This window comes from Hoplias malabaricus, chromosome 18 (genome assembly GCF_029633855.1).
Source record: "Hoplias malabaricus isolate fHopMal1 chromosome 18, fHopMal1.hap1, whole genome shotgun sequence".
Taxonomy (NCBI): domain Eukaryota; kingdom Metazoa; phylum Chordata; class Actinopteri; order Characiformes; family Erythrinidae; genus Hoplias; species Hoplias malabaricus.
In genome coordinates, this window is record NC_089817.1 from 18,395,162 (window position 1) to 18,422,055 (window position 26,894).

Sequence of the window (26,894 nt, forward strand, 5' to 3'; positions counted from 1 at the left end):
ATCATCACACAGCAGCGCTCAAACAGACCCTCGTTTCTGTAACGGTTCAAACACGGAGCGACACCCGCAGGACCGGAGGATTGTGCGCTTACTTCCCGCTGACGTCACCCGCCCTCCTCACGTGTTGAGTGCTGAACATCATGGCGGCGGGATTCAAGTAAGTTCACAGCAGTAGCATGTTCCTCTTTCTCTGACCACGTTTATGCTTCTACTTTAGGCTATGGGTTTGATTCAGGCTGCTAAGAATGGGGAAATCTTAATAGTAGATAAGCTGAGCAGCTGGGCCATTAATGGGACTTTACTTTAAGCCTTTACTTCTGCGACCACCCCAGTAAACTTCCCGAGTATTTGTTACTTGTGTTAATGTGCTGAAAACCTTTAAAGCCGTGCTAAATTATAGGTCTAAAATATATATTACATTTATATTTTTTTTTACCGAAGGATCACTGAAAACATTCCATTAAGCCAACACCCACGTTCATTTGTTATGCTAGGTGCATACTTTTTAAAGATTTTGACATGTATTTTATTACAACATTCACGTACTGTGTTCGGTTTTTAAAATTGAGTTACTGCAAAATGATTAAATCTGGAAAAATATACAGTCTCAGTTTGCGGTGATATCTTGATCCCAAGTTTTTTAAATAAAACAACACTGGGAACATAGGCATCACCGACACAATTTATTTATTTATTTATTGCATACACTGCTTGACCAAAAATAGCAGCGCATATTAATATTCTACATTCATTGTACATTTCATCAGCCCCACTGGAGCACATTGTAGTTCGGCATTTACGGACTGTTTTCAATCTGTTGCGCTGCATAATATTTTATCCCCCTGTAACCCACAGTGCAGGTATGATCTGATGTTGGATCATTCTGGTATGAAACAGTGGTGGCTTGTTAGTGTGGATTGAGTTTGTATAAGTGGATCAGACACAGCAGTGCTGCTGGTAAGAATTTCATTGTCACTGCTGGACTGAAAATAGTCCACAAACCAAAATATCTGAGCTGATCAAATGGATAATGAATGTAGAATATTTGTCTTTGTGACTACATTTTTGACAAGGCAGTGTGATGATAAACTAGCAGTAAATATGACTTTGCCCTCCACAATACCCATTATGTATCTCTCGGCACAAAGTGTAAAATTAAACTATATTTCATTATTAAACAAAGTACATTAGCATATTTGTTATCATTTAATGTAATAAAAGTCTGTAAGGGAACATTCAAAGTCAAATTTAAAATGACCTTGTGGCACTTACCACCACCAATGTGAACTACTATTACACTTAAAACTATTTAAACGACGATTTAAATATAAAACCACAATAAATTATGTTGTTTTCATTATGACAATTGAAGTACATGGACTATTAAATGATGCATTAACATTTAATTGTCATGTATTTTGCAATTCAACTTGAACAAGAGTGCTGTGGCAATGACAACCTGTCATTCTCAACTACTTATGCATGTTTTTCAGGACTGCAGAACCACTGGAGTACCACAGAAGTTTCTTGGTGAGCTGCCTTATATTAATATTTAAAGTGCAATGTATAATGTATAAAGTGTATTTAAGTGTAATAGCATATCTGATGTTTTTAAGCTGTGAAAAACCTCATGTCAGGGGCGTCATAGTAGGGTGAAAAGTGGGACTGAGTTACCAGGGCCCCTAGTAGGGGGAGGGCCCTTGAAGAGTCTGGAATCTTATTTTCCTTTAAATTTTAATATCATTTAAAGATCACAAAAAATATTGCTAATTAATGGAGGTGTAAAGTTTTGGGTAATTAAGTCGGTTGACTAATGGATTAAATTTTTGTGTCCTAGCCTACATATTGTGTCTGAGGACAGGCACCTTCACCCCTTGCACAAAACGGTTTAGTCTGCCTTCACTGGGTGTTTAAACCAGACACATTTACCTTAGTGTTTGTTCTGCTGAGCAGCAGTGTGTGTCGTATCCATGCTATGGAAGATGATGCCCAAGAAAGCAAAATCCGATTTTCAGAAAAGAAAAGAGAGGCAAGAAAGACAAAAAACTGAGGAAAAGAAACTGCTAACAGAATTCTTCCCAAGAAACGTGAGCCCAAATGTGAAAGCAAATAGCCTGCATTAAATGAACTCTTGTGGTTATAAAACACTGCAATACCACTGCAATTTTCATTGCTAAAACCTGCATAACTCAAAATTAAAAATAAAAATAAATAAATAAAAATAAATAATAATAAAAATAAAAAATTCCTTACCTGTAATCTGAGGTAAAATCTAAATACATTTTGTTTGCATAGCCTACCACACCATTGCAATCGTATACTAATTTGAAAATTAAGTTAATATTTATTTTTGGGCCTTAACATAATTAGGCAAATAGCCTAACTTTGTAGATCTTTCACCTGGTTAGTATTTCAAGAATTCCCAAGGAAGTTAACATTGTTTCTCTAGGGAGATGCATGTGCAGTTGAACTCCTATATCAGAACATGCACCTAAAGGTAGCTGAATTGAATTATAACAAGTGTCCAGGTACTTTTGAACAAATAGTCTATGATATTGTATAGTCACTTACATTTATGCTAAAGTTTCCCAGCTAAACAACTAAAAAAACAGAGGTGATTGTGTTTGGCAGTAAGGAATAGACTTAAGGTCACTGCTCAGCTTAACACCAGAGCTCTAAAGTTCAGGTCAGAAACCTTGGTGTAATACTGGACTCAGACCTGAACTTTAATGGCCAAATAAATGCAAAAACAAAATCTGTCTTTTACCACCTTAAGAGCATATAACATTTCAAAGGTTATGTATCACAACCTAACCTAAAAATGAATTAATGCATTCATCTCCAACAGGCTTGATCACTGCAATGGTACTTTCAATGGACTTCCCAAGTCCACAGTTATTGAAAATGCAGCAACTAGAATTCTTACCAGAACAAGAGAACTGAGTACATCAATCCTGTTCTCAGGTCACTGCAATGGTTGCCAATTAACCACAGGACTTTTTGTATTTTAATCCTTTAATCCAATTAATCCTATTAATTGTTTATAAATTAATAAACTGTTTAGACCAACATGTTTTTCAGATAAGCTTGAAGTGTATGAACTCATTTGACCCCTTAGATCACTTGGGACTGGTCAGCCAGTAATGCCTCAGAATAGAACCACATGAGGGAGGCAGCTTTCCGTCACTTTGCTGCCTGCACCTGGAAGAGACTCCTGGCATACATCAGATTTGCGCCAAATATTGTAGTCTTCAAGACTTCTAGACTAAAGACCTTCTTGTTTTCCTGTGCTTTTGAGTAGCAATGCAATGTAGAATATTATTAAATTAATGTTTTTCTTGAATTTACATTGTTTTAATTCTTATTTTAATTGCTATTAAATTAGTGATTCTGTATTGTTATGTAAAGCACTTTGCATTTCCATTGTATATGAAAATGTCTCTATAAATAAACTTGCCTTGCCTAAAGTGAGGTAATGCTATTTTCCACACAGAAAGAAAACTGCCGACCAGATGGCAGGGAACTGGGAGAGTTCAGACTAACAACATTAAATATTGGTGAGCTGTAATAATGTGTTTTCTGGGGTATAACCTCTATTGTTCACATACATTAAGAATAAAATTTTGGTGTAGGTTGTTATACTAAACAAGTTAAGTTACACAGAGGAAAATATGCAGATGAACCACAGTTGTACAGAAGCCTGCTTTTGCAAAGTAGATGGTCCTACCATTGCTTGTTTTTTTCCCCCCATCCCTTCCTGGCTGTGTTATGTTAATGATGTAACATAGTATCTCAAGATAATTAGCAATTTTTTAAAATATAGATATAGTATTAAAACTAACAGCTTCTCAATATTTAGCTTTGTATCACAAAATAATGATTTCATTACCTGAAACTTCGACTCAAACTACAAATTGGTAATTATTATTAAAAATAATAATTAATAAGATGTTCTGTGAGTATTAATTTCCAGAATGTGTTTGTTTTTAAGTTTCAAAGATGCTACATCATTTCTGAGGGCTGTATGCATCATACGATTTAAATAGTCAAGTGTCATGTGTGTAGGTTCTATTAACACGGCTGATGGCTCAGCATTGGTGAAAATTGGAAACACCACAGTCATCTGCGGCATCAAAGCAGTAAGGATCATCTTACATTAAAACATTAGAAATAGTAAATACTGCATGTCTTTCAAAGAAAAGTAATGTAAACATCTATGCTCCAAAACAGGAACTGGCAGCTCCCTCAACTGATGCTCCTGATAAAGGATATATAGGTAAGTGTGAATTAGTCACAATTATAGATAATGGGCTTTTTTTTTTTATTCTGACTGAAGTCTGCCATGTCTGTTTTGTGCCTCAGTTCCAAACGTAGACCTTCCTCCTCTGTGCTCATCCAGATTCAGACCCGGACCCCCTGGAGAACAGGCCCAAGCGGCAAGTCAGTTCATTGCTGATGTCATTGATGGGTAAGACCTATCATTATTTTGCCTCCCTCTTTCAATTAGCTTTGGTTCTTAATTGCAGTTCTAAGCCACCTTGGTTCATACATGCTGTGGATTAATTATATTTGTACAGTTCACTTCCACTGTTTAAGAACCAAGAATTTATTCAAACAGTTTTGACCTGAAGTGGATCAGATTTTTTTACAGCGGTGGTGAGAGGACCAATGTGTCTCTATGTCTTCAACACAAATGTAGTCCTTTTACTTACTAACCTAGAATTACCCGTAAAGGTACACTTGTTTTCTGAACTTTAACAAGTAATTTTGATAATAGTAAAACATGGACAATTTAAAATTGAGAACAATTATGAAATCAATAAACTTTAAGGATGTTCACTTTGCATTTTCAGTTGGTTTCAAATAAATCAGATATTACATACAGCAGTATTTTGTGAGTAGAAACAAACCTCTTACAAACAAAATTATGCATACTTATGGTATATATTTCCAGATGAGTTTGAGGCTTGAAATATCTGAGGTATGCACTTTATTAATGAAAAGTGATGGTTCTATCTTTGTGGAATAATGATTGACAGATCAACTTGCCAGGATGGAGCCTTTTCACTGACCCTTCTATGTTAGGCTGGATAGAATCTGACAGCATCATCTCCTTGCCCCATGCAGATTTATGGTTCATCAGTGACTCTCACGTTCCCTACTGTATGCACACTGTAACCTTGTTTACATCTGTTGTGTTAGTGGTCTATTTAATTTCATTCGACCAATACCTTACAGTCCTGTAACAAATATTGGCCTCCTGGTTCCACCTCTTTTTTGGTTTTGTTGTGCTTTTTCTACTTTTTAGGTTCAAAACCCATTTTGCAAAAACTAATTAGTTTTTATACTTGTTATATCCTATTAATCCCAAATAGCTAGGTAAAATCAAATGTAAACAAAGCAAAACTCTGGGTCTCAGGAGGATAAGATTGAGGTTTGTTTTAGAAACCAGAATTTCCATTCATTAATTTTGTGTCCTTGCGCCATCTGTAAATTATTTTCCTACAATGTAATGCTTATGGTTATTCAGTAATGACATTCAGCGTTTTCAATTTGAAATGACAATATATATGCTTTGATTGTTTTTGAAGATCTAAAATAATAAAGAAAGAAGAACTGTGCATTGAGAAATCAAAGGTAGGACATTAAATTAAAAGCATTACTTCATTTGGAAAGGACATATAAAAAATGTATTTTAAACTATTGAATGAATGTGTGCGTTTCAGCTTTGCTGGGTCCTGTACTGTGATATTATATGTTTGGATTATGATGGAAATTTACTCGATGCTTGTGTCATAACTTTACTGGCAGCATTAAAGAACAGTAAGAAATGTTCATGATTCATAGATTTTGAATATCTTTACTAAGTCTGTTTATAAATTATTAGTCACCCATTTCTCTTTTGTAGTCCAACTTCCCACAGTCACGATTAACAAAGAAACAGACTTGGCAGATGTTGATATCCAGCACAAGAGACATCTACACATCAACAAGCAACCTGTAGCCTCAACCTTTGCAGTATTTGATGAGTAAGAATATTTTTATATTTATGTGATGTGTGGCTCTTATGCCATGATACTCTTGGTTGGTACAAGTATAAAATATGCTAAATAAATTAAATGTTTATAGTCTTTCCTAATTCCTGCAGGCTGCATTTTTGTCATTGATCTGTATTGAGAAAAAAATTGAGTAGTTCCTGCTCTTAACAGGATTATTATTTTTTTTTAACCTTCAAATTATTTTTCGGGAGAGTAAAGCCTCTGGCCTAGCACTGCAGAAACTACACTATGTAACTTTTGGAGAGTGTAGGAACCATTCATTGAGTTTGTTTGAGCCAGCTTTAAGATCAGTCTCATCTTTGTTTAAAGTACAGTGATCATAGTGGACCCTACAGCAGAAGAGGAAAGCCTGGCTTCATCGTTAATTACTGCAGTCACAGATGAGGATGATCAGATATGTGCTTTCCACAAACCAGGTGAGAGGCCTGTTTAGACATGCTAATTATACCTTGAGATTTCAAAGTAGAGATGAATTTTGATTCCTCAGCCTGATTTTTTTTTCCTTTCCCCCAGGAGGCACACCTTTATCAGCAGAAAAGCTTCAGGACTGCATAACCCGTGCTGTGATGAGGCATAGAGAAATTGACAGACTCATTGATAAAGTCATAGAGAGCACAAAACCATCTAAATAAAAACAAGACAACATTTTTATCTAAAAGTTGTATTTTTCACTGTCAATATATATATTCTTTTTTTATCACAATAAAACCGCTGACAAAGACCATTTACAAAACTTTTGCCATGTGTTCAGAAATGTATTCCACACCCCTGATCTTGAATCCCCACCCCCATAAGAATATACATAGACTGCCCTTTCAGTACAACAAATGCCATTTAAAATGTGCTGTATAAAAACTGCACATACAATTGCATGCTGGGAGAATAAGGCCCATCACTCCACCATCCAGCCTGTAGAAAGTTTCCTTCACAATTTGTTCACCAGCAGGAGCTTTAGGCACACGACCCTCTTTAGTAACACAAATTTTCAGAATAAATTGTCTTCAGAATACTCAATTCTTCAGCCAGCAGGCTCCCACAGAAAGGGACGTTAGGAAGGAGAAAAAGTCGAGCATTCCTTAGAGGGCTCTAAAAGAAAACTCATTTCATATCTCTTTCTTAAAAAAATAGGATCTTAAATAAATGTCCACACTCTAAAAATCCTTGTTCAAAAGTACATACACATTTGGCCTGAAGTCAAGTGGATGATACCATGTCCTCAGCTACAAAGTCAATGGGAAAAAAAGCGAAAATAATTGTGGTCGTCACAGTCAGTCAGGAAAAATGCTGACCAAACACAGTGTCTTCCTCATTGAAGGGTGTGTACTTGATGAGTGGGTTGAGTCGGTAGTCAGGACTTGGGAAGAGGTTGGGGCGTGCTGCGTTTCCTCTTACTTCTTGGTTGGTTGGCGGAATGTTGCCGTGGCAGTGTTGCCTGAGCTCCCACTCCCGCTGCCATAGCCATTTGCTGCTGCTGCTGCATTTGATGTTGCAAGAATTGCAACTGCATCCAGGAAAGAGAGATTATATTAAGTTTATGTTCATGAATCTACAGTCTACAAAGTCTCCCCTCACAGCCTTCCATCTTAAATAACTTTTACAACTGAATCCAAATTTCCATTTCCATAAAGATTTGGCATACCCTTGTCCAATTCACCTCAAACACCTAGAACAACTAAGAGTTCTCATGCAAGTGAAAGCATGAACAAAACTTTATGAATAACTGACTTGTCTATCTCCTAAAGGAAAATGGCAAGTCCAAGTCAATAGTTATATTAATGGCAATACTGAAATACATGCTCCTAGGATATAATGAACTTAATTTTTCATACTATATACACACACACACTTTTTTTTTTAAATACATCGGATGAGTGCTCAGTGTATCAAATTTTGTTGAAGCATGTTAACTGTGAGAGGAGAGAGCAGTCCAGACTGATGTATTTTGGCACTTGATACATGAGAAAACATGACTAGTGAGTTAGCAAAAGCTGATGAGGCAAAGGGAAAGCAAGCAGCAAAAGATGAAGGCTGGACAGGTGGAGCAGGGACTTGGTAGCAATGAACGGAATACATCAGGAAGAGGAGTAACAGTCAAGCAACACCAGTGGCACAAGAACTCTGCCCAACAGTGCAAATCAACGTTTAATCGCATCTTACTATAAGGGGACTAGACACACTGCCCTCCCATGCTCCTTTTAACTGCAACAAGTGTCAGTAAGTCAGCAACTTCAACTGCTATCACAGCTTTATCTGTTACTGCATGTATGTCCAAGAAAGGAGCAATGACAAATTATTGTAAGAAATAAGCAGGGGTTGGTTATCATGAAGTATTCAAACACTGTATTTTTCATATAACCGTGAAAACCCCAGAGTAAATAAACACATACATTTTAGGAAATAAGTTAAAAATATGTATGTATATTTCTTGTCTCTAGTACATGTTTCCTATATAAATAAATTCCTCCCCCCCATAAGAAATCTGAACACGTGTTTTAAGCAGTATTTAAAACCAGGGTGCCACAAGCCCTACTTGAATGTATCATTTAGGGGTGTAACGATGCATGCTGTTCACAATACAATCATGATATTTGAACTTTAATCTCCTGCCATTATATTAAAATACCAGGAACAATGGTGCTATTTTTCATCCAAACTTTAAATAAATTTTTAATTGAAATCAAAATAAACAAACAAGCTCACGGTGATTAGCCCAGCCTTTAAACACTTAACCCCTTTTAGTCAGTGCTCTCGCAGGCAGGATAAAAGAAATTTTGACAAAACACTTAACTCAGAAATGTGTCTTTGAAACAAAATTATTGTACCCCCAGAAACCTTTAATGTTCTACTTTTCAAATATACACTGCTCTAAAATATATATTTTTAGATAATTCTGAGAGAAATATAAGTAAAAAGAGCATGTTTTAGTCTGTGAATCAGAGCCTTTTCTTTTGAAACAGGAATATCAAAATCACCTCAGACTTTATACAGAGCAGGGTACTGTCACTCCCCAGTTCTGGAAATTAGAAGCAGCTCCAATGCTAACGAGGGCAGGAATGTGGTGTAGGTGTTATTGTGTGTTAAATCAGTTGTGACCTCTGATGTTTAAACAGCATAGAATACAGAATGTGATATTGTCCACCTCCACTATGCATCGTCACAATGCTTCGTTACATCCCTTGAATTATTAACTAAGAAAAAAAAAAAAAATTAACAAAAGGCTGGGACAGGCAAACTCAAACACAGTAGCATAGCCCCCTGCAAAAGTACAAAAACCAAGAAGAAAGCCATGGAGATTAAAGCTATCTTTGTGAATGACAGTAGCAGATGCTGCAGCTGTGTGGCATAAGGCATTCAATCGGTACAGTTTACACATAGACATCTTATATACAAGACTCAAACCTTGCTGTAATGCGCTCAACTAAAACAACTGGCCAAATGGTATTTTAGAACTGTATTGGTCTTTTTAACTATGTTAAGACATAACATAGCATAAGATGAGTATAATATGAAACTATGAGCTGGGAACATTTTTTGACTTATCATTTTGCCAGTGCAACACATTTAGCAAATTAGCCAACACTGGATAATAACCCATTCTCCTAAAATGTTTAGCAACACAGTAGATGCAAATATTTGCACAGGAGCTTTATACCAGGCACACTCAATATGTGTGTGTAGAGTTTAAGACTATGTTTCAGTTCAGTGCACCAAGTGCTAAAATAAGCAAAGTAACTATGCACAAACTTATGTCCTGGATGGCAGCATTAGTTTTGATGTGTAAGTAGTCAAAGTATGACCTCCTCTGGAACAAACTATTATAGATTTATAGAATTTACATGCGTACAAAAAAAGTTTTAAGATGCCCAGATTACATATTTTGCTGATTTAAAAAAAAAAAAAAAAAAAAAGTGACAGTAAAAATCATCTGTGCACTAAAACATCTTGATGAGCTAAACAAAACACTTTGAAAAGACATGTAGTCATGTAGCATGCATCAATATTTTAAATGTCACAAATTATTTCCAGTAAATTAAAAGGTGCACTAAAAAATACAGTATTTAAAGTTTGTAGACTTATTTTATCAAGTCTATTGCATAATATTATAAGAGTAAAAAGTTATTCCCAGCCCTCTTATGAGATGCCATGTAAAGTTGGACAGGATACAGTATCACAAAAAAAAAAGGAATTTTTTTTGTCACCATGTTTCACCCAAATTATACGAACTAATTGAATTTTCAAATCCAAAACAAGAATTATGTAAGCAGAGCAAGGACAGTTGGTCCATTCTGCATTTACGTGAGGCTCAATTTGTACTGGCAGTCTGATATACAGATGTCTATGGGTGGATGAGGTCAAAGTTGCTGCATTACTTGGATCTGTGGCTGGTGCTGTTGCTGGAGCCTTGGGGATGGCAGGCTGGACCCAGAGCCCTCCAGACCACAACCCAGCTGGGACAGCACTACCGTGCCAGCATGGGCCAAGGCCAGCACCGGGCAGATGAGGGGGAAGGGGAGGAAGGAAATCAGAAAATGGGAAAGGAAAGAGGGAAGAGAGGGGAGAGAGGGAACAGAGGAAAATAAAAAGACAGAGGGGAAAAAAGAGAAGGGGGGATGAAGGAAAGAGTAGGGCAGCACATGAATGAAACAAAAGGTAGAATGTAGCAGAGAAAAGGGAAAGTGGCATCCACCTCATGTAAATCAAACAATGAACCCACAGAATCAAAATGGCCAAAAAATCTCATTAAATGTGATTTTGTCTTGTTAACTAGTCAGGTGGAATACACTACAAGTTATCAGCAAACTATTAGTACATCTACTGATGTGTTAGTACCCATTAGAGATACTTTAATGTGTAGATCATAAAAATCAATAAGAGGGAGAAAATGGAACATTAGTTTCGAGTGGATGGGTGCACATCTATGTTTACATTATGGCTACACACCTGCTGTCTGCGGAGACATAAATCCCCCCATTCCAGTGAAGTTGATGACAGCAGTCTGCTGTGCAGCAAGGCCCTGCTCTGCAGTCATTCCTTGTTCAGTCTGCACATAGAAAACAAATTCCTAGTTACTGGTAGTGATCAGTAATCTCTGCATGTTTTATAACTGATCATTTTACTCATTTTATCAAAATTACCACTTAATCATGTACAGTTACATAAACAATACCATTTCTAATGTATTATGTAGTCTTTAGCTAGACCCAAAACTGGAGTGTCTATTTTCAGCATTCAGACTAACTCACCGACTCCCCCTGCTGTTGTGGGCTGGAGGTGGCAGACTGGCTGCTCTGCTGCTGTGGAGAGAACTGAGAGAGCTGAGGCTGCTGCAAAGAGTTAAAGATGAGTGGTGTAGTAGGGATCTGAGTCACACAACATCATGGAGAAGGAAAATAAGTGATAGAGAGTGAGAGACAATTAGATAGCTTCACAAACAACCTAATCCAATTCTTCAAAGTGGTAGGTTTTGGACCCTGCCATTCTCACCTGCACAAGACCCAGTGGTCGCAAACTTTGGGTATTATTCAGGCCAAAAGGACCACCTGGAAGCAACACAGAATGTGAACAGTGTGTGTTTGCTAAAACATAAGCCATAATTAGCATACAATGTTAAAAGGTGATATACCTGACATTCCTGTCATTAGATGTTGCACTAGAAATCAATACTTTAAAACAAACAAATGCGTCATCTACACCACGCCCTTCCCTTCAGCCATGCCTCCCCACTCTGTTCTGTTCTATGTTCTGAGCATGGTGCCCAGAGAAAACAGCTGCTAAACATACAGGAGCACAATGAAACATTAATAATTCTTTGTCAGAGGCCTTTTTGGATGAAGAACATGTTTTTTGGTGAGTAATATTTAGAAGGTCACATTCATCTGAACCTACATCGCTATCATATCTCTTGTAAAAGGCAAAAACTAAATGTGGAACAGGTAAACATTTCTACAGGACGGGAGTAACATACACTTGCGGACAAATATGAAAACAAAGAGCAATGAACAGCACAAACAGAGGGTGTGTGACTCTGTTCTCTACTCAGGATGCTTTTTCACACTATATCATTACATTAAAATTAGTTGCTTGCTGCCATATCAAATAAAATGTAGGACATTACAGCTTTAAGTGTAAATGAGGACGTGAATACCTGCAGGGGCTGCAGGCTGCATGGCAGGCAAAGCTCCAGACATTAGACCTCCTGGAGGCAAAATCCCACTCAGGTTTATCCCAGGACTGCAGCCCAGCATTGGGTTAGAGCCTGTCATTAAAGTCTGGGGACTGCTGTGTGCAAAACAATCACATGCGCAAACACACACACAAACAAAATTGCATAGATCAATCTAAAACATGTACGATTTTTGTTTTTGCAATGCACATTGAAGGAATGCTCCCTGACTGCAGAAATATATGTGCAAATGTTATAGGGGAGACAGTGTAAATTTAAAATAAACAGGGTGGAATATCATACCAGACGGGGCCCACCACATTGATGAAGTTGAGCCCCGCAGGGTTTGTCATAACTTGTGAAGATGTGGTGCCCGTGCTGATGGATGTGGGAAGGGGGATGGTCATAACTGGTAGAGCCATTTGCTGCTGGGGAAAGGGGGTGAGTAGTGCCGGTTGCTGAGACATGGCTGGGTCTTGGGGGGTGGGCGTCACTGAAGGTGTAGAGCACTGAATATCTGCTGGGTGTGGTGTGGAGCAGGGTGTGTTGGTCGGGGTGGGCGTAGATGGCTTGGGAGTTCCTGACCCTGAAATGGGAGAAAGCACAAATAATCCAGTCCATATAATGTTTGAAAAGAAAATGAATATCTCTGAAATTACATATAACAATTTTGTAGCAAGTAAGTAAACATGCAATTGGCACCATACGTCCACAAGCAATTTGGATTTTATCATACAAATGGCAAAGCAAAATCAAGAAAAACAAGCCGAGACGAAGCCCAAGAAATACTCTGTAGCCTAGGACTAAATCCAGAGGCAAAAACAGAAAATCGGCTGAAGAAGAACGTGGCCGTTCTTCGCATCATTACAGCCCTAAAACAAGGTTTAACAGCACTGCCTCTCCTTCACATACTGCTACAAGTGTCGAGAGCCGCTGCGTGGCACCTGCCCCATGCACCATCTGTAACCTATTAAAGTGCATAACTGATAATAAATTGACCTCCTCGTTTTTTTTTTTATTTCTTTTAAAACGCTTGCTGCAATTCTGAAAGCCACATGAAGTTTGCAGCAATTTACTATACGCTTCAGTTTCTGCTGACAACTATTATTTTATGTAGCCTACCACTTCGTGGCCCCATTACTGCTGTTCTTAATCACTTCCAATTTGTTATAATATCACTGATAGTTGACTGTATAATATTTAGTAGTGAGAAAATTCAATTACTGGACTTTTTGCAAAGGTGGCATCCTATCACGATACCACGCTAGAATTCACTGAGCTCCTGAGAGCGAACCATTCTTTCACAAATATTTGTAGAAGCAGTCTGCATGCCTAGGTGCTTGGTTTTACACAACTGTGGCCATGGAAGTGATTGGAACACCTTAATTAAATGTATAGCAGTCGCAATAATTTGCTTGTTTTGTTCTTCTTTAACATGTATGCACCTTTTTATGTGAAAGTTTTATGTGAAAGTCACATGCAGCATTAGGTTTTCCTTACAGTGTTTCAAAAAATCTATGATAGGGATGTTATTACTATTAAGAGCGCACAGGACATTTGTTCTTTGAACACTGACTGAGAACTAACTGTAAAGGTACTGATTTTCTGTTTACCATACCAAATTCCCAAGTAGGAAAAATACAAATTTCACAATCATGGGCTTAATAAGCCAGAAGGTCTCCTGGTGAATATCTGCAATTTTTGTTTCTGTACTGCAAACATAAGGAAAAATGTTCCAAGCTCCAGTCCTGCAGAAAGGCTGGTGTCTTGCACAGTTTGGTGCTTTAAATGCATAGTTCACAAGTGTAATTATAAATAAATAAATACCACTTTATATAATTTATATTATGTTTCATCACCATTTGCTCACTCTGTAGTCTGTTTGTCTGTTGGAAATCAGTCTGATGTTTTTTTTTTTTTTTTTTTTTTTTTTTAAAATGTAGCTCCAGTGCCTGTGTTAGTTGAAATATAAACTGGCTCAGTCCGGTATGCTAGTCTTTCTCTCTACTCATGGCAGAGGACTCTGGAGTATTTTTAGACAACAGAGAAAACTCCAAACATTGAAAAAAACTAACTGAAATGAGGATAGTGCTCATTACTGCTCCATAGGTTGGTAATATAGACTAAAGGCTGATTTACACTTCTGTGCTGACTCGACAAAGAGCCTACACCATAGGCTATGCAAGAGCCCTACGTTATTATGAGCATTTATACATCTGCGTTGATGTCTGTGTTGCTCTGCAATTACACCGCTACAATGCTAGGGCTGTAGTATTAGGTTTTAAAGTGCACAATTTAGGGAGTAGGTTGTTGTTTGGGACAGAGCATATTTTATATGAGGTGCCAGGAAAGAAACAAATACAAAGCCGTTTTTTCTGTGTGGTCCCGCTTCTCTTTGATTTAATTTCCCCCCAGGGGATGTCCGTATTTTTCCTTTGTTAAAATCTTTATTCATCCCTGAGGTTCACACAATGTCTGATGAAATCCCTTGCCATAAACTTGCTGCTGTCTTCAGTCTCTATTGTGGAGGATAGGAGTTCATGTTTCTATACTTCTTCGGTTCAACATAAACAATGTCTAACTACTGGCTAATCAAAGTTGTTGCAGTCTGCGTCAACATGACGCATAGTTACATTTCTGGAGAGGTGTGTGTCAGGCTATGCCAAAGGCTACGGTGTACAGTTCGCTTCAATGCGTTGCCTACGAAGTAGGTTTGATGGAGAAGTATAAGTTGGCCTTTATTTTGGCTGTTTTGGACCTTAATGTGGAAATGTATCCAAATTCGGAAGATGGCTAACTGCATTAACGATAGTACTACAAAACTAAACAGTTCGAGTTACAAATTAGTTTCTGTGATAATTCAAACAATGAATAAAAACTTACAGACAAGTTAAATGTCATCCAAGTACAAAAGAGTCAGTTTTCCCACTCAAACACACCGTTCCACCTTAAAAGACGGTTAGTTTCTGAATGTAAACAACCAGATAGAAGTGTGATTTCCCACAATTGTAGACATTCCCTTTAAAGTCTTTAATAATATGTGTAAGAACTAGTAGTGCAGGACAAAAACAAAACTTTATACTGTAGTCAGACATATTATGAGAACCTAGTAGTTGTACAGAGGATGTACTCACTTTGCATCGGGGAGAGTGCAGAGGGGGACAGTAGTCCTACTTGTCCCAATTCAATGGAGTGCTTCCGTGACAGAGATTGGCCCTTATTAGGTGGAGGGGTTGGGCACTTTAGATGGCCACTGGGGGCTTGTGTATTGTAAAGATTACCTGCAAAAACAAGCATGGTAAAGAAATTACTAGTGCAAACAACAAATACGTTTTCCTTGCTAAATTTTTTAGACACAGTTCAGGGGATTCTACAGCTATCAGCTATTTTTAGACTGCCTGGTCCATGAAAAATATAACTGACAGACCTTATTTTAACTAACAACTGAGCTTGGTACATGTATGTTTTGTCAGAGTCAAGCAGAGAAGCGTCTTCCATCAGTTGCTTCTTACCTGAGGAACTGGTAGTGGAGCTAGAGCCGGAGGGCAGTTTGATGGGGGGAGGTTTGTGCTTCACTCCCTTTCCCAATACTGAAGACTGGACTAATGCTGAGAATCCATCAGTCTTAAAAATCAGAATCAGTACAACCATTAACAACACCTCAAATCTAACCAAAACCTTGGTTTTTCGTTGGTTAAAAGATAGTAGTAGAGTAATGGATCACAAAACTTTTAGAACAACAAAATAGAAAAAGGAGACAAGTGTAAAATATTTAAAATATTGTAGCAAGCATCAAAGAAGCGTTCAGAATGGGTCTAACCCCACACTGAGAAATGGGGAACCTCACTCACCATCTCTCACACACACACAACTCACATATACACAAGCATGTAGTGTCAAGCGGAACTAACGGGTGCCTTGTTAATCTAAGTGCACTCATATTCCCCAACATTGAACAGTTACAGTGAACATGCATCAAACCACCCCAAAAACAGTCCTAAACAAACCAGAATAATACAGTAGCTTCCCTGAGTCCCAACAGGTCCCTTGGACCCCAAAGTCCAGGGCTGACTCTGCAGTATTGTGTGTTACTGCTTCCTTTGTATTAGTGAATTTTATTTTGAGAGTAATTTCAGAGTGAATACTGTGCTCAATAGCACCATCGCTTGTGGCACAGAGTTTACAATCCTAAACGGTTTTATGCTTAGTTCACTCGAAACAGTGTGTATAAGTTTTCACTGAGGCTCTGCATCAGAAAAAATGTAATTAATCAAAATGAATAAACTTTGGCGATTGATCCACAGTTCATGTGAACCCCGAAGTCGAGGGTGATCCATACGGATCACAGATAATCATAAACACTACACCACAGACAGACAAACAGATATGAACAGGTTTTCTATTGTCAGCAAACATCTCCACATAATTGTAATTGTCTGTAAGAGCTAAAACACCCCCTATAATGATTAATAACTGAATAACCGAGCAGCACATGGGTCTCACTGTCCCTTTGTGTCTCACCTCTGTCTCCCTGGCAGGCGAGAGCTGGCTCTGTGCTCCAAGACTGCTGGAGTTGTGCAATATCTTCACTTCACACTTTACATCAGTTTCATAAACATCTTTATACTGAGCCAAAAACCTGTGGAAAATAACAGAGAATGAACTACACATATTACTCACACATAACATCACAAATATGTTTAGAACAGTAATTGTTAATTTACCTATTGATAGTTTTCAAAAAAATGGAAAATAAATAAATAAAACCTGAGTGACTCAGTGAAACAAAACACAGGAAAATATGACATAATGGCAAGTCATGTTACTACTCTTGTACTCACCGTTCAGCATCTACCTTTGAACCAAGAAGGAATCTGGTGAAAGATAAAGTAAAATTGTTCTGAAAACATTTTTCCTTCAAGTTGTCAGGATTTTACTTTGTCCTCAAATTAATATGGCATTACAGTAGCACAATATTTAAATTTTATTTAATGTAAAACCTAAAATATTTTTCTTACGGTGGGTGAATAAGGTGCAGATCTGAAACATCATCATCTGATTTAGGGTCTTTGGCGTTGTAAATTTTCCCATACACCAGTGGATCTCCCACAGACTGGAAGACAGTGACCTTTGTCCTCTGAGGTTGGCCTCCCACTTCACACTCAAAAATGTAGTCATCTTTTAAATCCTGAACAAATGTGAAGACCACAACCATCAACATATTTAGTCAGACAGGTTTCAGTTCAGCAAATATGCATATGCTTAATTCTAACCATGGGATAAATATAAATGTATTTAACAGGAAGATCTTACCTGAGCAGGCCAAACCTGTGTAGGCTGAGTATCCTCCAGTTTAGTTGACTTCTCCACCACAGCATACTTCTCCACCTATAGACAAAATACAAAATAAAAAAAAATGTATGTGTAAAATTCACTGCATACAGGCTCAGAAATACAATGGAATCAGAGGGAACCATCACAATGAAAATCCATAAATTACTGTGCACAACAACTGGTAGTCTCATACAGTAGTGGGAGAGAGAGAGCGAGAATACACTATATTGCGCAAAGTATTCACTCACCCATACAAATCATTGAATTCAGGTGTTCCAAACACTTCCATGGACACAGGTGTATAAAACAAAGCACCTAGGCATGCAGACTGCTTCTACCAAAATTTGTGAAAAAATGGGTCGTTCTCATGATAGGATACCACCTGTGCAACAAGTCCAGTCGTGAAATTTCCACGCTACTATATATTCCACAGTCAAATGTCAGTGGTATAATAATAATGTGGATGTGACTGGGAATCACAGCAATTCGGCCACAAAGTAGTAGGCCATGTAAAATGCACAGCATGTTCAGCACATGTTGAGGCACATAGTGTGCAAAGGTTGCCAACTTTCTACAGAGTCAATCATTACAGACCTCCAAATTTAATGTGACCTTCAGATTAGAGCAAGAACAGTGCAAAGAGACAGCTTCATGAGATGGGTTTCCATGGCTGAGCAGCCAAGCCAATGCAAAGTGTCAGATGCAGTGGTGTAAAGCACACTTCCACTGGACTCTAGAGCAGTGTTTTCTGGAGTGACTAATCAGGCTTCTCTGTCTGGCAATCCGATGGACGAGTCTGGGTTTGGCAGTTGCCAGGAGAACGGTACTTGTGACAAGTATGTTTGGTGGAGTGGGGATTATGGTGTTAGTTCCAGTGAAAGGAAATATTAATGCTTTAGCATAACCAAGAGATTTTGGAAATTTTCATGCTCACAAATTTGTGAGAAAACTTTTGGGATGCCCCCTTCCTGTTCCAACGTGACTGCACACAGGTGCACAAAGCAAAGACATGGATGAGTGTGTTTGGTGTGGAAAAACTTGACTGGCCTGCATAGAGTCCTGACCTCAACCCAACACCTTTGGGATAAATTAGAGCAGAGATTGTGCGCCAGGCCTTCTCGTCCAACATCAGTGACTGACCTCACAAATGTGCTTCTGGAAGTATGATCAAACCTTGTGAAAAGACTTCCAAAAATATTTGAATCTGTTATAGCTGCAAAGGGTGGGCCAACATCATATTAACTCATTGGATTAAGAATGGGAGGCCATTCAAGTTTATATGAGTGCAAAGGCAGATGAGTATATACATTTGGCAATATAGTGTACGTGATATGGATAAGAACAAGTATATATCTGCACCAGAATGACTTACATCAATTTCTGCTGGGGCAATTAGTTGGCAACTATTTTGTTTCCACATGTCCACACACTGGGGGAACAAAAAAAAACATTGCATTTCAATGACTATTTGTAATTTGCTGATCTGTAAAATAAATCCTTAGATAGATGTGGCTCCAACTTCCAAGATAAATACACTGCACTCCAGACAGAGTAATAAATCAAAAGGACTCATTTATGCATGATTTGCAAACATTTATAAAATTGAGTCAATGCATTCATGTAAGATTTTTCATTTCAAATTGTAAACAGTCTCTCACATTGCCAGCTTTGGAGATCTTGAGGTCTACAAAAGGCGTTGATTTTCTCTCTTTCCTTTTGTGCAGGTAGTTAAGCAGTCTAAGCTGGGGCGGCGTGGGGAGATGGGCCAACTCCTGCTGCCGGTTCAGTGCCGCTCGTGAGTACCTCTTAAAACAGCTGAAACACAGATTACTCTTGCAGATTAGCACTACTTCAGTGTGTATAACTGTGTCCTAAACCCAAAGTCTATGTTCTAGACCAGGGTTTTCTATGTCACTTCCTGAAAACCTTTCCTGAAGGGTTTGGATTCATCACACCCAATATAGGAATCCTCCTAAAACCCATGATTAACTGGATCAGGGGCTTTAGATAGGGATGGGAACTAAAATTTCCAGGAAATTAAGATTCCTTGAAACGTATCTGGGATTGACCTATTTCTTGTTAACGCCAATAGCAATTAAATAATCCTGAAAACAACAAAGAAAAAAAAATCATCAGACTAAATTTGCTCTTTTTAAACAAGCACTCTGTGTACAATACCAGCATTTTTAAATTCTTTACCACTGGATAAGAAAGAGTCTACAAATTAAGACAAGATTCATTCTTTCCAGTGGTCCTACCAACAGTTATAAAACCACATTCCAAACACATTGAGCCTTCTGTCTTCTATCCTTCTACTACCCTCACTGGTACTAACACTACTCTCAGAATGTGACACTTATCAATGGCTTAATTTTACACATACACTGGCTTTTACTCAGACACTAGCCAAGATATACACAGTAACAGTGCAAAGTAACACAGAAATGCAGAATTTGAATTGCATATATACAGTTTCAAAAAGTGCTCCAATTCAGATCACTGACATGAAAGGTGAATCTGTTTATAAGAAATGAAAAAAACCCTGCAAGTCACTTTAACGTGCAATGCATGTTAGCAATTCATGTTAAATTCTTCAATTAAATAGAATAACAAATTCAGACATTCCTGTCTTACAAGCATTCATCTTGAAAGCACCATTTAAGCTCCATTAAATCATACATACACACACAAACACTAAAATCCTCCAGAAATGAGAACATCAGTCACCGTTTCATAGGACGTGTGTTCATCTTCTGCTTGTTGTATAGCAGTCGGTTGGTGGTGCAAGTGACTGAAACAGAGGGGTCCAGACACAGAGGCTCTGCCGTGGCCAGGATCAACTGGCTTTCCAGTTGAAGCTTGTCATCCTACAAAGAGGAAAAAGTGAATGTCCAGATCTGGCAAAGAGCATAATGCATGAAGACAGATCAGTAAACACCACCAATTCTCTTCCCCAATCCTGAAGGTATAGATCTAGAACAAGACAAATTGCTATAACAAATGTGTACATATTATTAGGAATTCAATTACTTTAAAAGGCTTTTAGCCTAAATTACACATGTGCTTATAGTTCTCCTTAAAGTTATCCTCCTTAAGGTCCACTGATGATATTAAAAACACAGATTTATTTTCAGATGACCATATTCTAACCTCTCTTTAATGCTGATATATGTAAAAGACCTTAGTTATGACTGGCTACCCTTTAAAATGTCTTAAATTGGGAGGCTCCCTACCGGTGTCCATTTGTGATGATCACTAGTCATAGCATGGACATCACAGATCAGGGTCTGTTACAAAGGGGAAACAAAAGGTAAGGATTCAGGAAGAATATATGCTTACCACAGCTACAAATTATCACTCTTAATTATTAAAAAACAGTTAAATAAAAATCAAATCTGTTGATAACTGCTTAAAACTATTAGCACTAAAGAGATGGGTATACAGATTTAATATATATTTTCAGAAAATGCAACATGTTTAAGTAATGTTGATGTTTTGCACTTCACAATCTTATACAAATAAGTGATATCACGCAACAAGTTAATATAGTCCCTCTTTCAACATTTTATAAATTTCAATGTATTGACAGATGTGCACATGAAAAATATTGGATACTGGCATCAACCCACAATTATAATTTTCTTTTTGGTTGATTTATATGCTTAAAGAGGACATTATGGGGGGAAAAATAAATCCAGTTCAGGGAACAATACAGGGAAAAATTAAGTTCATTAGAATATTCATTAGAGTATGTGGAACATCTAACCACACAAAGATTTTGAAACAAGACTATCCTGTCAGGCTTTTTGTTTGACCAGATCAGAATGCATTGAACAAAACAAATCTTTTGGGTATTTTGCTGCTTCTTACATGGAGCATAGAGACTTCAATATTGTCCTGGCCCCTTGTCAGAGTCTCTTCAAAATCACACCACTAGACACAATAAGCACTGAAAACTCACACACTAACTAAACGCACAAACTAAACATGGTGAAACAAGAACTGAAAAGAAAGAAAACCAAAAGTAGCTAAAAACAAAGTTATCTTCTCTTCGCTTCTCACTCTTGGTCTGCTGCACTGAACTAAGCTGTGGCTCATTCTCATATAAAGAACCGATTTTTTTCTGAAGAAGCCTGTTTACACAGGGTAAGAAAAGTTCTGTGTTTTTGACTCCTGTGGTCTTTTCATTAAGACTACAGGGAACTGTGTTAACCTTTCCCCTTTAATGATTTTTGAGCTCTTAGGCTTAAAGAAATATTCAGCAATCAAAAGCAACTTCAGTATATGTTCTAACACTCACCTGCATAGTGGGTCTCAGCAGTACATGGCGGCTCTGGTAGGAAGGCATCTTTGCATTTCCTGACTGTCTGTAATCTCTGACTTCTGCGATTACACAGCCACAGTGAAATATGTTCACCTAAATAAAGGAGTTAAAATGCTTAGTACAAACATAACTTTAAATAGGAGAATCACTTAAGAAATGTCTATTTCCTGAAGCTTTAATAATAAACAAATAAAAGTGTTAAATATGTTGTGGGTTAAAAATTTATGATGCCATTAAATATATCTTAGATTTTTGCTAGTTAAAATCTTGTAGCTTTGTTGCATTTGTTGTTAAATGAAAGACTCTAAAAATGAATGAAAGAAAGTTTTCACCAAATTCTCTTCAGCACTGATGCTTACTTGTGATTTTTCAAGAAGGTCCACCAGGATAGGAGGTAGCTCCTCAGCATCCAAGTAGTCCAGTAATTCACCTTCTTCATATGGAAGCCGAATTGTCTCTGAATCTAACAAAAGACATACAAATAGTAATGTAGCCTATGCAGATGTAATGTAGCCTCAGATGATGTGCCTTAAATTTGTAGAAATGATAAATTCAGGAACTTTGACTTTAATAATTTTAAGAATCTTTCCACACCTTTTGCTAGCTCTGCAGTCAGTTAGGCTGCTTGAAACTGGTCTAAAAGGTTTACAAACCCCCAGTGTCTGTAAATGAGCAAAAACAAAAAACCTCTGTCCAGAATGCTGGGCTTTTTCTCTGCTCACAGCAGAGAAACCACATCTGGAAGATTTAAGACAACAAATACACCTCGAAACTGGATAAAAGGATATTGCTCTATTCCTGCTTTGTAGCTGGGTAATATCGACTTATTTTTGCTGTAGATAGAACTGACTCTAAATTCGAGAGCGCCAAGTACATGAAAGTAAACACTAACCGTAAGTGTTACAAAACTAAACAACTCAAGTCACAAATGAGTTTCTGTTGTAATTCAAACAGTAAATAAGATCTTACAAACAAGTTCAACTTTAGGCACATTCATTTTTCCCCTCAAACATACTGTTCCATCTTAAAAGATGCAGAACTTCTGAATGTAAACAAAAAAAGAGAAGATCATTTCCTCATAATGATAATTATAAAAAAAACAGACAGTTTTTAACATTTTTATGGACACTCAAAATGTCAGTTACGCACTAAACAACTAGGGATAATATACTACACAATTAACACCTTCTGCTTAAACATATAAAACTCTACATACATGAGGGAGATGTGGTGAGTAGGTTAACTCATGAGACTATATTCCACCTTAAATTGTTCAGAAGTATTAGATGTGCAGCACACACAGACTCCATGATGCAGTTGTGGCATCATTTAAGGTGAAAAGGAAAATTAAACAAAGTTCAAATAAAGGCTGCAGTGGCTTGTTAAGTAGCCCATCGCGTTGCTTGTGTTAGTGTTATAGTTTTCCATGGTTTTACAGAGTTTTATAATTGAACATGTTGCCAGTTTCCTGTATCTACTTCTTGTGTTTACGTTTTTGCACTCTGTTTTCATACACTATTGAAGAAATTGTTAATATGGTTAACAGTTTACACTATGAGAAATTCATTAAAAAAAAAAAAAAAAAAAAAAAAAAAAAAAAAAAACGACTGACCCCGTTGCATGCTACAGGACTTGCCCTCAAACGGTCAATTCCAACTGCATCACAATCTGCAGACTACAGCTGTCTAACAAAGACTCAATCCAACTGGAATCTGGGTTAAAATCTGACTAAAAGTTGCATAGTGTAACATCTGCTTAATGTAAAATTTAGAGGTTTTGTATAAGAGTTGAATTTAAAAATATATCAATACCAGATCCATTTTTGCCTCTGAGCATCAATGAGTATCCTTCATTTCCAGGGTATAGGTTGACCACCAGACATGAGATTGACTCCTGTGAAATCAGCTTCTCTAGTAGATTCACGTTTCTTCTAAGCTTCTGTGGGAGAAGAATGAATATTACCGCTATTGTGGGACAAGCAGCATGTGAAGCTCTCAAATATCCAAGTCACTCAAAGTGTAATGTTTATTTGAGAGTATTACCTTTAACTCTGGCTCTTTTTCACACTCCTCAATGTACAACTCATAAAGTTTCTGATATAAAGACTTCCTCCCGCTGAAGGAGACCCTTCTCTTAGCCGGTCGTTGTCGAGCACTTTCAACAATGTACTGGACACAGACACAGTCACATTTAAGTAAACTAAAACCACAACTGTTACTGAAAAATGACAAAAAAAGGATGAATCACTCTTTGATATTATTACAGAGATACCATACCTCAGCCCGATCCAATGCATATTCTAGGACTTGTTGCTGAAAAACAGAACAAAGCTTAAATACTGGTAGTAATCATGCATGATATCTAAGAATTTGTAGACAATTCTTAAGTATGGAAAACCACAAAGTGGAGACTATGAAAGCAATGCAAAGCATTTAGAAAACAAGTGACACACGGAGGCTTACCATTGTGATCCACCACCAGTTGCTGTGTGACAGGAGGTGATGCTGTCCTTACCCCAAATCTGTCACATCCATTGACAGTCCATTCAAATCCTGAGGTCAAAATGGTATTTTTAGTTCCCTTATTCCTCACTCTAGTCTCCACAGCAACTCACCTATATTTCACCCCTTTTCATTAAAGTATAAAAAGAAGACTCGGATAACAAGAAAAGAAAACAACTAGTGGAGGTTCATTGGGTCTCCATTAGGCTAGTTTCAATACTGAAAATGTTATTAAATGTCTAACAGTACAACCAATATTTAATTGCATGCAGAATTTGATTATTGTTGAAGAAGCGCAAGATTATCATCCTGTGATGAACAATGATTGGGAAATAACAATTCTTTGGTAAAATAACCTCACAGTGGAACTGTTTTCACGTCAAATACGAGGCTGAAGCAGCTCCTTATTGGCCAGTTTCTTGTTCGAATTTTCTATTCCACCTTAAACGGTCCAGCCGTTCCATTGAGGCGGTTGATGCTCACAGATAGAACAAATGCACCATTTAAGGTGGAACGAAAAACTCGAATAAGAAGCTAACTTCAGCTTTACCCTGCAAATGCCAAGCTAGCTGGGCTGAGCTAAGCTAAGCTACGTTGCTAACTGTGGCTAAGAGCTGAGTCTGCTGCCAAAAAAGCTGCAGAAGTTCGTTGGGCTCCGAGACATAGGACACGACGGCATTAACAGACAAATACGAAGAAAATTCAAACGGACTTGCCAGATTAGGCACATCCTCGCAGCTCGAGAATGCACAGTAACAAACCACGACAAATGCTCCTTCAGTGCCTTCAATGAAAAAAACTCACAGCAGCCATTTTCTTCCAGTGTAACAACAAAATCCAATCTTCCGGAGGCGGAGCGGTTTTAGCGGAGGAGCCGAGCCATTTCAGGGAAATAATTCACCACAAAGATTCGATTCAGTAAACCGAGCGATTCACCCGATAAACGGATTCTCAAAGTAACATACAATAATAAAGCGTGTTGAAACAGTAAAGGAAAATTACAGACATATCTTTAATTCGCAGAGTTTATACGTCGAATTATACATTAAGTCATGGTGCTTTGATATAAAAATGGCGCATTGTACAGAACTGACTCTTGTGTTGGTGAAATGATCCAGAGGTTATGTCTACAGGACATGCATGGGTGGTTCTTTAATTATGGGACAAGTTGTTTTGATGCCTGGAAATGTGAATAATTTAATAGTATGTATATACAATGAAATGTATATAATTTACAATTCACATTATATGTAATTGCAAATTCTTGACCTATTCATTTTTTCTTTAAAAAATTGTCATTACTGCGACACAACTTGTAATGGTAAAGGCTAATGGCAATAATGACACGAATTCAGCTTCACAATCAGATGTTAAAAAACAAAAATCAGAATGAAAGCTAGCAGAATAGTGTGATTTTACAATGAATGTCAAGTGAAATTTTCAAATGTTAAGATGGTAAAAAGAGCCCCCAACAGAATCACCTGCAGCTAACCTAGGGGTAAAACCAAGCCTGGTAGGGGTGTAACCAAAACAAACTCTCAGACATCAGACATCCGCAGCTCTATTTACTTAAAGAGACCAATGAAAATTATGTTTTTAATCTTAACATGTCCGTGTGGTCATTATTTTTTATTGTCGCTGTCCAAAGAAAAACATCTCTATTATCTCTACATCATTATTTTTTTTAATTTTATTTACTGCATAATTTGAACACTAGCTGTCCTTCATATTGTGCGAACAGAGATGACATTTAAACAGGTTAAACTGACGAGTTCATAGCTTCATGTTCATAGCTTCCTCTCAGGTATCTTATAGAGGAAAAAAACTTCCACTTCTGAAAAAGACCACTTCTGGTTCACTACTCTGTAATTTTAACTGTGACAAATTTGACATCACACTGAATAATTTAATTTATATATTGTGCACAATGTTACATTTTTTTTAAAGTAGCACCAGAGTTACACTTAGCATTTCAGATGCTAATCATTACCTGTTGAAATAGAAGTGCCTTTAGTTTAAGAGGTAATTGTCATTTATGGAAAATATTCATTTATTAGGGTTTAAACAAATACAGTTTGTATTTATTTTTTGTGTGTTACAAAAGTAGCATTGAGCTCTTTTCATTTTAGACCTGAAAGGTATCACAGCTCAACCATTGTACTTTGTCCCTTAGCCACATCCTTGTAGATAAAAATGAGGAAGGCTGAATAAGCAAAAGCACAAATACTCAAATTATTGTTTTATATATTTTAAATATTAGTGTGAAATTTGTTCTTATTTGAACATTGTTTTCAAAACATCTGCATAATTAAATAGAGAGGCATAGTGGTGAAATAGCTAGAGTTGCTGTCACAGCACAGTTCCTGGTTTTGTTGGTTTGAGCCCTGTTTTGGGTGTCTGTGACATGTTTAATATTTTCCCTGTGTGTGCGTGGGTTTCCTCTCATAATCCAAAAACACACGCTGAGGCTTATTGGCCATGCAAATGTGTTCATAGGTGTGGGTGTGTGACAC

At 37.4% G+C, this 26,894-nt stretch overlaps 2 protein-coding genes across 9 annotated transcripts; one reads left to right on the top strand and one right to left on the bottom strand.

Annotated features, from left to right (window-relative positions):
• The first annotated feature begins 17 nt into the window (after positions 1-17).
• On the top strand, positions 18-6,820 carry exosc8 (exosome component 8). 4 transcript variants are annotated; one of them, XM_066650389.1, is made up of 11 exons: positions 18-157; positions 1,494-1,530; positions 3,494-3,557; positions 4,066-4,139; positions 4,231-4,276; positions 4,363-4,468; positions 5,592-5,637; positions 5,727-5,823; positions 5,888-6,029; positions 6,369-6,475; positions 6,573-6,820. In XM_066650389.1, exons 1-11 carry the CDS (start codon positions 141-143, stop codon positions 6,689-6,691), a joined length of 855 nt encoding a protein of 284 aa, XP_066506486.1. In that variant the 5' UTR covers positions 18-140; the 3' UTR covers positions 6,692-6,820. The 4 variants fall into 4 exon arrangements, with proteins under 4 accessions (XP_066506486.1, XP_066506487.1, XP_066506488.1 ...); XM_066650390.1 differs by having other exon boundaries at positions 5,909-6,029; XM_066650391.1 differs by having other exon boundaries at positions 6,374-6,475; positions 6,573-6,707.
• supt20 (SPT20 homolog, SAGA complex component) lies at positions 6,775-25,249 on the bottom strand. 5 transcript variants are annotated; one of them, XM_066650386.1, is made up of 24 exons: positions 25,098-25,246; positions 24,343-24,432; positions 24,157-24,192; positions 23,923-24,048; positions 23,692-23,818; positions 22,240-22,343; positions 21,857-21,973; positions 20,790-20,843; positions 20,284-20,423; positions 19,215-19,371; positions 18,929-18,985; positions 17,536-17,610; positions 17,241-17,410; positions 17,064-17,096; positions 16,744-16,861; positions 15,735-15,846; positions 15,357-15,503; positions 12,526-12,808; positions 12,205-12,335; positions 11,544-11,599; positions 11,303-11,419; positions 11,001-11,100; positions 10,430-10,518; positions 6,775-7,560 (listed from the first exon to the last, which is right to left on the bottom strand). In XM_066650386.1, the coding sequence occupies exons 2-24, from the start codon at positions 24,343-24,345 to the stop codon at positions 7,408-7,410; spliced, it is 2,505 nt and encodes an 834-aa protein (XP_066506483.1). In that variant the 5' UTR covers positions 24,346-24,432; positions 25,098-25,246; the 3' UTR covers positions 6,775-7,407. The 5 variants fall into 5 exon arrangements, with proteins under 5 accessions (XP_066506483.1, XP_066506481.1, XP_066506480.1 ...); XM_066650384.1 differs by having other exon boundaries at positions 6,776-7,560; positions 12,205-12,338; positions 25,186-25,249; XM_066650383.1 differs by having other exon boundaries at positions 6,776-7,560; positions 12,205-12,338.
• Positions 25,250-26,894: the final 1,645 nt, after the last annotated feature.